At 47.2% G+C, this 11,505-nt stretch overlaps 1 protein-coding gene across 1 annotated transcript; it reads left to right on the forward strand.

Annotated features, from left to right (window-relative positions):
• The first annotated feature begins 8,173 nt into the window (after positions 1–8,173).
• Positions 8,174–10,507, forward strand: elfn2a (extracellular leucine-rich repeat and fibronectin type III domain containing 2a). The gene has a single exon (XM_059953244.1). It carries the CDS (start codon positions 8,174–8,176, stop codon positions 10,505–10,507), a length of 2,334 nt encoding a protein of 777 aa, XP_059809227.1.
• The last annotated feature ends 998 nt before the right edge of the window (positions 10,508–11,505 follow it).

The raw sequence follows: 11,505 nt of genomic DNA on the forward strand, positions 1-11,505 counted from the left end.
GCAATTAAGTCTGAAAAAAAACAATACTTTATTCAAAGTAAACATTGGTAAGAACTTATATCGAAGGACGATAAATGTTTGAAATAATCTCTTGGACAAGGATCTGGGAAATAGGATATAGTTGGATATTACGCTGCTGGGTTAGTGTACTGCAGGGAAAAGCTCTGATGTGCTAAATGGTTTGTTGATGTGCTAAATGTCTCGAATTTTTTTTCTCCCTTTATGAGACCTGACTTCAGAAAACTGTCAATGTTGTCACACTGCATGTTGTTTGGAAATACCATTTGCCTTTATGTTAGGAGACTGAAATTAATCCTACTTTTTCATTTTGAGATCACGTAACTGTGTTTTCTCAGTTTCTCAACACCTCAGTGGAGCCCTTCAATGGAAAGTTCTGGAAGGCCAATTGTTATTCAGACCAAACATCAGAGTAGGGAAGAAATGTGATCTGAGTGACTTTGACCGTGGAGTGATTATTGGTGCCAGACTGGGTGGTTTGGGTATCTCAGAAACTGCTGATCTCCTGGGATTTTCATGCACAGCAGTCTCTAGAGATGACAGAGAAAAGTGCAAAAAACAAAAAAAAACATCCAGTGAGAGTCAGTTCCGCGGGCTAAAATGCCCTGTTAATGAGAGCAGTCAGAGGAGAATGGCCAGACTGGTTCAAGCTGACAGGAAGGTGACTGTAACCGAAGTAACCATGTGTTACAACAGTGGTGTGCAGAAGGGCACTTCTGAACGAGCATGTTGAACCTTGAAGTGGATGGGCTACAGCTGTAGAAGACCATGAACATACACAGTCATCAGTTTATTAGAGAACTCCTGTACCTAATAAATTGGCTACTGAATGCACGTTGCAAAATTGGATGTTTGTAGAACCATTACAGCAAGTTCAACTAGTGTCTGAAGCAGACTGAAGTACAATAGAACAAGCCAATTGAAAGAACAGGTGAGGTGTGCTGTCAATGGAACAGGTGAGGTGTGCTGTCAATGGAACAGGTGTGGTGTGCTGTCAATGGAACAGGTGAGGTGTGCTGTCAATAAAACAGCTGGGGTGTGCTGTCAATGGAACAGGTGAGGTGTGCTGACAATGGAACAGGTGAGGTGTGCTGTCAATGAAACAGCTGGGGTGTGCTGTCAATGGAACAGGTGAGGTGTGCTGTCAATGGAACAGGTGAGATGTACTGTCAATAGAACAGGTGTGGTGTGCTGTCAATGGAACAGGTGTGGTGTGCTGTCAATAAAACAGCTGGGGTGTGCTGTCAATGGAACAGGTGAGGTGTGCTGACAATGGAACAGGTGAGGTGTGCTGTCAATGGAACAGGTGAGGTGTGCTGTCAATGGAACAGGTGAGGTGTGCTGTCAATAAAACAGCTGGGGTGTGCTGTCAATGGAACAGGTGAGGTGTGCTGACAATGGAACAGGTGAGGTGTGCTGTCAATGAAACAGCTGGGGTGTGCTGTCAATGGAACAGGTGAGATGTACTGTCAATAGAACAGGTGTGGTGTGCTGTCAATGGAACAGGTGTGGTGTGCTGTCAATAAAACAGCTGGGGTGTGCTGTCAATGGAACAGGTGAGGTGTGCTGACAATGGAACAGGTGAGGTGTGCTGTCAATGGAACAGGTGAGGTGTACTGTCAATGGAACAGGTGAGGTGTGCTGTCAATAAAACAGCTGGGGTGTGCTGTCAATGGAACAGGTGAGGTGTGCTGACAATGGAACAGGTGAGGTGTGCTGTCAATGGAACAGGTGAGGTGTACTGTCAATGGAACAGGTGAGGTGTGCTGTCAATAGAACAAGTGAGGTGTGCTGTCAATGGAACAGGTGAGGTGTGCTGTCAATGGAACAGGTGTGGTGTGCTGTCAATGGAACAGGTGAGGTGTGCTGTCAATGGAACAGGTGTGGTGTGCTGTAATAGGAACAAGTGAGGTGTGCTGTCAATGGAACAGGTGAGGTGTGCTGTCAATAGAACAAGTGAGGTGTGCTGTTAATGGAACAAGTGTGGTGTGCTGTCAATGGAACAGGTGTGGTGTGCTGTCAATGGAACAAGTGAGGTGTGCTGTTAATGGAACAGGTGTGGTGTGCTGTCAATGGAACAGGTGAGGTGTGCTGTCAATGGAACAGGTGAGATGTACTGTCAATAGAACAGGTGTGGTGTGCTGTCAATGGAACAGGTGTGGTGTGCTGTCAATAAAACAGCTGGGGTGTGCTGTCAATGGAACAGGTGAGGTGTGCTGACAATGGAACAGGTGAGGTGTGCTGTCAATGGAACAGGTGAGGTGTACTGTCAATGGAACAGGTGAGGTGTGCTGTCAATAAAACAGCTGGGGTGTGCTGTCAATGGAACAGGTGAGGTGTGCTGACAATGGAACAGGTGAGGTGTGCTGTCAATGGAACAGGTGAGGTGTACTGTCAATGGAACAGGTGAGGTGTGCTGTCAATAGAACAAGTGAGGTGTGCTGTCAATGGAACAGGTGAGGTGTGCTGTCAATGGAACAGGTGTGGTGTGCTGTCAATGGAACAGGTGAGGTGTGCTGTCAATGGAACAGGTGTGGTGTGCTGTAATAGGAACAAGTGAGGTGTGCTGTCAATGGAACAGGTGAGGTGTGCTGTCAATAGAACAAGTGAGGTGTGCTGTTAATGGAACAAGTGTGGTGTGCTGTCAATGGAACAGGTGTGGTGTGCTGTCAATGGAACAAGTGAGGTGTGCTGTTAATGGAACAGGTGTGGTGTGCTGTCAATGGAACAGGTGAGGTGTGCTGTCAATGGAACAGGTGAGGTGTGCTGTCAATGGAACAGGTGTGGTGTGCTGTCAATGGAACAGGTGTGGTGTGCTGTCAATGGAACAAGTGAGGTGTGCTGTCAATGGAACAGATGAGGTGTGCTGTCAATGGAACAGGTGTGGTGTGCTGTCAATGGAACAGGTGTGGTGTGCTGTCAATGGAACAGGTGTGGTGTGCTGTCAATGGAACAGATGAGGTGTGCTGTCAATGGAACAAGTGAGGTGTGCTGTTAATGGAACAGGTGTGGTGTGCTGTCAATGGAACAGGTGTGGTGTGCTGTCAATGGAACAAGTGAGGTGTGCTGTCAATGGAACAGATGAGGTGTGCTGTCAATGGAACAGGTGTGGTGTGCTGTCAATGGAACAGGTGAGGTGTGCTGTCGATAAAACAGCTGGGGTGTGCTGTCAATGGAACAGGTGAGGTGTGCTGTCAATGGAACAGGTGTGGTGTGCTGTCAATGGAACAGGTGAGGTGTGCTGTCGATAAAACAGCTGGGGTGTGCTGTCAATGGAACAGGTGAGGTGTGCTGTCAATGGAACAGGTGAGTTGTGCTGTCAATGGAACAGGTGAGGTGTACTGTCAATGGAACAGGTGAGGTGTGCTCTCAATGGAACAAGTGAGGTGTGTTGTCAATAAAACAGCTGGGGTGTGCTGTCAATGGAACAGGTGAGATGTGCTGTCAATGGAACAGGTGTGGTGTGCTGACAATGGAACAGGTGAGGTGTACTGTCAATGGAACAGGTGTGGTGTGCTGTCAATGGAACAGGTGTGGTGTGCTGTCAATGGAACAGGTGAGGTGTGCTGTCGATAAAACAGCTGGGGTGTGCTGTCAATGGAACAGGTGAGGTGTGCTGTCAATGGAACAGGTGTGGTGTGCTGTCAATGGAACAGGTGAGGTGTGCTGTCGATAAAACAGCTGGGGTGTGCTGTCAATGGAACAGGTGAGGTGTGCTGTCAATGGAACAGGTGAGTTGTGCTGTCAATGGAACAGGTGAGGTGTACTGTCAATGGAACAGGTGAGGTGTGCTCTCAATGGAACAAGTGAGGTGTGTTGTCAATAAAACAGCTGGGGTGTGCTGTCAATGGAACAGGTGAGATGTGCTGTCAATGGAACAGGTGTGGTGTGCTGTCAATGGAACAGGTGAGGTGTGCTGTCAATGGAAGAGGTGAGGTGTGCTGTCAATGGAACAGGTGTGGTGTGCTGTCAATGGAACAGGTGAGGTGTGCTGTCAATGGAACAAATGTGGTGTGCTGTCAATGGAACAGGTGAGGTGTACTGTCAATGGAACAGGTGTGGTGTGCTGTAATAGGAACAAGTGAGGTGCACTATCAATGGAACAGGTGTGGTGTGCTGTCAATGAAACAGATGAGGTGCACTATCAATGGAACAGGTGTGGTGTGCTGTCAATGGAACAGGTGTGGTGTGCTGTCAATGGAACAGGTGAGGTGTGCTGTCGATAAAACAGCTGGGGTGTGCTGTCAATGGAACAGGTGAGGTGTGCTGTCAATGGAACAGGTGAGGTGTGCTGTCAATGGAAGAGGTGAGGTGTGCTGTCAATGGAACAGGTGTGGTGTGCTGTCAATGGAACAGGTGTGGTGTGCTGTCAATGGAACAGGTGAGGTGTGCTGTCGATAAAACAGCTGGGGTGTGCTGTCAATGGAACAGGTGAGGTGTGCTGTCAATGGAACAGGTGAGTTGTGCTGTCAATGGAAGAGGTGAGGTGTGCTGTCAATGGAACAGGTGAGGTGTGCTGTCAATGGAAGAGGTGAGGTGTGCTGTCAATGGAACAGGTGTGGTGTGCTGTCAATGGAACAGGTGTGGTGTGCTGTCAATGGAACAGGTGAGGTGTGCTGTCGATAAAACAGCTGGGGTGTGCTGTCAATGGAACAGGTGAGGTGTGCTGTCAATGGAACAGGTGTGGTGTGCTGTCAATGGAACAGGTGAGGTGTGCTGTCGATAAAACAGCTGGGGTGTGCTGTCAATGGAACAGGTGAGGTGTGCTGTCAATGGAACAGGTGAGTTGTGCTGTCAATGGAACAGGTGAGGTGTACTGTCAATGGAACAGGTGAGGTGTGCTCTCAATGGAACAAGTGAGGTGTGTTGTCAATAAAACAGCTGGGGTGTGCTGTCAATGGAACAGGTGAGATGTGCTGTCAATGGAACAGGTGTGGTGTGCTGTCAATGGAACAGGTGAGGTGTGCTGTCAATGGAAGAGGTGAGGTGTGCTGTCAATGGAACAGGTGTGGTGTGCTGTCAATGGAACAGGTGAGGTGTGCTGTCAATGGAACAAATGTGGTGTGCTGTCAATGGAACAGGTGAGGTGTACTGTCAATGGAACAGGTGTGGTGTGCTGTAATAGGAACAAGTGAGGTGCACTATCAATGGAACAGGTGTGGTGTGCTGTCAATGAAACAGATGAGGTGCACTATCAATGGAACAGGTGTGGTGTGCTGTCAATGGAAGAGGTGAGGTGTGCTGTCAATGGAACAGGTGAGGTGTGCTGTCAATGGAACAGGTGTGGTGTGCTGTCAATGGAACAGGTGAGGTGTGCTGTCAATGGAACAGCTGGGGTGTACTGTCAATGGAACAGGTGTGGTGTGCTGTCAATGGAACAGGTGAGGTGTGCTGTCAATGGAACAGGTGTGGTGTGCTGTCAATGGAACAGGTGTGGTGTGCTGTCAATGGAACCGGTGAGGTGTGCTGTCAATGGAACAGGTGTGGTGTGCTGTCAATGGAACAGGTGAGGTGCGAGGCAGAAGAAAGGAAACTATAGGCCAGTTAGTCTGACCTCAGTGGTTGGAAAGATGTTGGAGTCGATTATTAAGGATGTGGTTTCAGGGTATTTAGAGGTACATGATAAAATAGGCCATAGTCAGCATGATTTACTCAAGGGAAACTCTTGCCTGACAAATCTGTTCAAATTCTTTGAAGAAATAACAAGCAGGATAGACAAAAGAGAATCGATTGATGTTGTGTATTACAGGAAAGATTCTAGCATGGATAAAGCAGTGGCTGATTGCTAGGAGGCAAAGAGTGGCAGTAAAGAGAGCCTTTTCTAGTTGGCTGCCATGTCTAGTAATGTTCCTCAGGAGTCTGTGTTGGGACCAATTGTTTTTACTTTACATGTCAATGATTTGGATGATGGAATTGATGGCTTTGTTGCAAAGTTTGCAGATGATATGAATATAGGTGAAGAGGCAGGAAGTTTGAAGAAGTAGAGAAGCTGCAGAAGGACAGACAGATTAAGAGAATGGACAAAGAAATGGCAGGTGGAAGGAATACAGTGTTGGGAAGTGTATGGTCATGCACTTTGGTAAAAGAAATGAAAAGTAGACTGTTTTCTAAATGGAGAGAAAATATAAAAATCTGAGGTGCAAAGGGACTTGGGAATCCTTGTGCAAGATATTATAAAGGTTAATTTGCAGGTTGAGTCTATGGTGAGGAAGGCAAATGTAAGTTAGTATTCATTTCAAGAGGACTAGAATATAAAAAGCAGGATGTAATGGTGGGATTTTATAAAGCACTGGTGAGGCCTCACTTGGAGTACTGTGAGCAGTTTTTGGCCCTTTATCTTAGAAGGAGGTTCATGAGAATGATCCCAGGATTGAATAGCTTGACATATGAAGAGCATTTGGTGCCTCTGGGCTTGCTTTCACAAGAATTTAGAAGAATGAGGGGTGACATCATTAAAACCTATCAAATAGTGAAAGATCTTCATAGAGTGGATGTGGAGAGGATGCTTCCTATGGTGGGAGAGTCTAAGACCAGAGGGTGTAGCCTCAGAATAGAGGTGTGTCCTTTTATAATGGAGATGAGAAGGAATTTCTTTAGACAGAAAGTGGTGAATCTGTGCAATTCTTTGCCACGTGGAACTGTGGAGGCCGAATCTTTGTGCATATTTAAAGCAGAGGCTGATAGATTCTTGATTGGTCAGGGCAAGAAGGGATAGGGTACAAAGGGTAGAAATTGGAGCTGAGAGGAAAATTGGATCAGCCGTGAAGAAACGGCGGAGCAGACTATATGTGTCAAATGACCGAATTCTGCTCCTGTCTCTTTATGTTCCTATGGAAGTGGGGGAGCTGCTGGGCTTTCTTGGCTGTGATGTCCACAGTGCAAGCTCGGTGAGGCTTGGATTGGTGATACACACACAAAGTGCTGGAGGAACTCAGCAGGTCAGACACCATCTGTGGCAGGAGTTCTTGTCCTTTTTTATGCCATGGATCAATACCATTAAGCAGGGGTTCCATGGAGCCCAGGTTGGAAACTCCTGGTCCGTGGAATTGAATAAACAGTGCATGTTTTGGGCCAAGATAACCTTGGAGTAATTGGAGATTACTCCGGCCACATGAAACCAGTTTAGTTCAGGAGGCACCAAGGAAAAGGTGAAAAATATGAGATTGTAACTGAGAGCCCAATAAAGTCACAGATGTTTAAAAAAAACTGCACCTACTCAAAGGTCTCAGAGGGTTGCAACATGCTCTGACTAGCAAAAGGGTATTTGATGGAATCCGGTAGAGGCAATAAAGGACTGCTCCTATTGGCGGAGCACCATAAGACCATATGACATTTCGGGCCAAGGGTGTGCCAAAAACGTGTGTATTCTTGGTGTGTGTTGGATAGAATAGAGGTGATTGGCAAAACAATAAAAAGAGGCAATTTTTCTTAAGCATCCAATGCTAGGACCTGGAATGTCCTGTCATAAGATCAGAAGACATAGGAGCTGAACTTGGCCCTTCAGGAAGGAATTTCTTTAGTCAGAGAATGGTAAATCTATGGAATCCATTACCACCTGTGGCTGTGGAAGCCAAGTCATTGGGTGTATTTAAAGTGGAGGTTGATGGTGTTTTGGTTAGTGAAGGTGTCAAAGGTTACAAAGAGAAAGGAGAATGGGGTTGCAAAGGATAATAAATCAGCCATGATGGAATGGTAGAGCAGACTCAATGGGTCAAATGGCCTAATTCTGCTCCTATATCTTATGGTCTAAATGTCAATTTATTTCATGCAGTTGAAAACAAAATGTAGGTGTGATCCTTTTTCTGATAAAGTCCTGTCAGTAATTTGTTGTTTGTCTTATTGATGCAGGGTTTATTGATCACGATACGTTTGAATGGCCTGGAGCATCTCGCTTCTGAATGAGGATCCAGAGAGTGAACTATTGTTCAAAAGAATGGGCTTTTGAAGAAGTGAAAATATCCCCGGAGCGTTGAAGAAAAACCTTGACTCCTTCTTCTTCATTCACCTTTTATTTGTCAAGTGCTTCCATTTGTAAAAAGCAATGAACACAGATATGACAGGAACTGATCCATTGCTGTTGGTTATATTTAAAACTAATAGTAGCCGCTCCTCACTACTAGAACTGTGTTAAACGTCAGTTGCTGTTTTATCAAGAATGGCCCGTGTTGGGCTGTTAGTGGCAATTGTTCTACTGAGCCAGATTGGCGATGCACATGGAGATTGCTGGCTGATTGAGGGAGAGAAAGGTTATGTTTGGCTGGCCATCTGCAGTCAGAACCAACCTCCTTACGAGTCCATTCCTCAGCACATCAACAGCACAGTACTGGATCTTCGCCTCAACGAGAACAAGCTGAAGGTTCTCCTGTACAGCTCCCTCAGCCGTTTTGGCAACCTAACTGACTTGAACCTGACGAAGAACGAGATTAGCTACATCGAAGACGGGGCGTTTTTGGTTCAATCTAACCTGCGTGTGCTACAACTGGGCTACAACAAGCTGACCAACCTCACGGAGAACATGTTCCGGGGACTAACCAGGCTGGAGTACATGTATGTCCAGCACAACTTGATTGAGAGCATCTCAGTCAACAGTTTCTGGGAGTGCCCCAACCTCATCAGCATTGACCTGTCTGCCAACAGGCTGGCGAAGCTGGAGGGTAGCACGTTCACCAGCCTCAGCGGCCTGATGGTGTGTGAGCTGGCAGGCAACCCGTTCAACTGCTCCTGCGAGCTGGTTGGCTTTCTCAACTGGCTTGCCGAGTTCAACAACGTCACCAAGACCTACGATCGGCTTCAGTGCGAGAGCCCAGCAGAATACGCCGGCTACCCTCTCCTCAGTCCGAGACCCAACAGCCACCGGAACGCCATCACCCTCCTTGCTTCCTCTTGCCGCAATGGTGTCAAGATCATTCCGTTCTCCACGCCCATGGCTTCCAAAGACCCTGAAACCTACTCTTCGGGGATTAACCCGGCAGAATTCTCGTCAACAGAGCCGATTACAACGTTCACGCTGGACGCCTCGAACAGCCCGACCATCAAACTGCACCATGTGACTATCACTGGAGCCACCCTGGTAGTTCAGATCCCTTCTCCCTACAGCAGAATGTACATCCTCGTTCAGTACAATAACAGTTACGTTTCGGACGTCACCAATCTGCGCAACAGGAAGGAGTACATTAAGCTGGAGAAGCTGAAGGCCCTGACTGATTACACCTTCTGTGTGGCTTCCATCCAGAAGTCACAGAGGTTCAACCACACCTGCCTGACCTTTGCGACCAGAGGGAGGATGATAAACCAGCCCTCCAATTCTTCCACCACCACCCATTACATCATGACCATCCTGGGGTGCTTGTTTAGCATGGTCATTGTGCTGGGCGTGGTCTACTACTGCCTGCGGAAGAGGAGGATCCAAGAGGAGAAGCAGAAGTCCATTAACGTTAAGAAAACCATCTTGGAGATGAGGTACGGACCCGAGTCTGAGACCGGCAGCATGATACACCAGATGCAGAAGTTCCACGAGCAGCCAATTTCCGTATCCAGGATGTCCTCACTGCCATCTGTGTCGGGGGATAAGGGACAATTTAAACCAATGGACATAAATGAGACCCCCAAGACCACCAAGGGCAACTATATCGAAGTCCGTACCGGGGAGACCTTGGAACGCAAGGAAGAGGAGATCAAACAGACTGACAATGGGCAAGGGTCAACTGCAGAGATCTCTACCATTGCACAAGAAGTGGACAAGGTCAATCAGATCATTAACAACTGTATTGATGCATTGAAGCTGGATTCCGCTGCCTTTATAGGCACCGACTCTGAGGTGTCCATTGACCGCCAGGTCACACCCAGCACCTCCTCCTCCCAGCTGGAGAGGCCTGGTTTCCTCTCGCCCACCTACAAGGAAGGGGGTTACCCACTGCAGCGCCAGAGCAGCGCGGACGCGGCCCGAAAGCGTTGCAGCATCTCCTCGAGCGGCTCCGGGAAGAGCGCGCGCGTCTTCAGCCTCGACATTCCCGAACCTCCCTCCAAGGCAGAGTCAAAATACATCGAGAAGAGTGCACCGGCCCCAACCTCCTTAAAGCGTCTTCCTTCTGTGGCAGCGGGAGAGATCCACCATCTGGAGGTACAGCAAACCTACCACAGCAGTGAGCATCGACACTCCTTCCCTGCCTTATACTACGAAGAACATGGGGACACTATAAGAGAGAGGTCCGCGTTATTAAAGCCACTCTCCCGATCCAAAAGGGACTCTGCCTACTCCCAGCTCTCTCCCAGACACCAGTTCTCTGGATATTCTTCCAGCCCGGAATATTCGTCGGAAAGCACTCTCAAGATCTGGGAGAGATTCCGTCCCTATAAAAAGCACCCTCGGGAGGAGGTGTATATGGCCGCTGGACACGCCTTGCGAAAAAAAGTCCAGTTTGCTAAAGATGAAGACTTACATGATATTTTAGATTATTGGAAAGGTGTATCTGCTCAACAGAAAATGTGACTGGGGCTCAAGACTGCATTGATAAGTTTACAGAGAGAAAAAACGTAGGGTTAATGGGTCCTTTTCATCTATTTAATGTTCAGATTTTGTCATTTTCTAAGTCCATAAAGTGCCCCCAAAATATTTTTTTGTCAACACCCTTCCTCCTTTGATGGTTCAGCCAGTTTAACCAAGCTACATAGGAAATGGCAGCATGAGAAGGTAATTCGGCCCCCTGGCCTATTCTACCAGTCAGTAAGATCATGGCTGATCTGATCTTGGCCTCAGATCTTCTCTCCTGCCTCTTCCCATAACCTCACCTTCCCCATAGCCCCAAGATCAATATGTCCCACCCTGAGGATTCAGTATCCATTGACCTCTTTAAATTAACTTCACTGTTTTAAGTTAGCACATCAATTGGGGAGAGGGAGACCAGAATCCTGATATGGGAAAGTAAGATGGTCAGAGCTATTCACTCCAAGGAAGTACTTTTGAGATAAAATCTCATTCGTTAAGCACTGAAAATAAGCTGGTTACGTAGAAATTTTTATTGTGTTCGAAGTCATTGCTGGTAACGTTCATAGGCGGTTTCATTCTTGACAGATACTAACCTAATGGGATTAATAGAAAGATATGTTACTGTAAGAAACTTACTAAACATGATTTCCACTAACATTACCAGCTGTGCTCTTGGAAGCTCCAGATCTTGAGCTCAAGGGTGTGTGGGAGTTGGACGTGGGGGGGGGGGGGGGGGGAAAGATAGAGGAGGCGGTGGGACATTCTTTGCCTTTCATGGTTTTGACTCTCTGTCCATTCTATAACTGCCTGATCTTCATTCTCATTGACCTGATCCCCTTCCTTCAAAATTAAATGTACATTCAACAACATGCGCTTCCTCCAGCTTCCAGTAATGGATCTGACTGCCAAGTGAAGCACCACTGGCTGTTTTAAGCTAATTCGCCTCAAGTCCAAGTTCAAGTTTATTGTCATTCAACAATATACATGTATACAGCCAAACA

The sequence above is a fragment of the Hypanus sabinus genome, chromosome 29 (assembly GCF_030144855.1).
Source record: "Hypanus sabinus isolate sHypSab1 chromosome 29, sHypSab1.hap1, whole genome shotgun sequence".
Taxonomy (NCBI): Eukaryota; Metazoa; Chordata; class Chondrichthyes; order Myliobatiformes; family Dasyatidae; genus Hypanus; species Hypanus sabinus.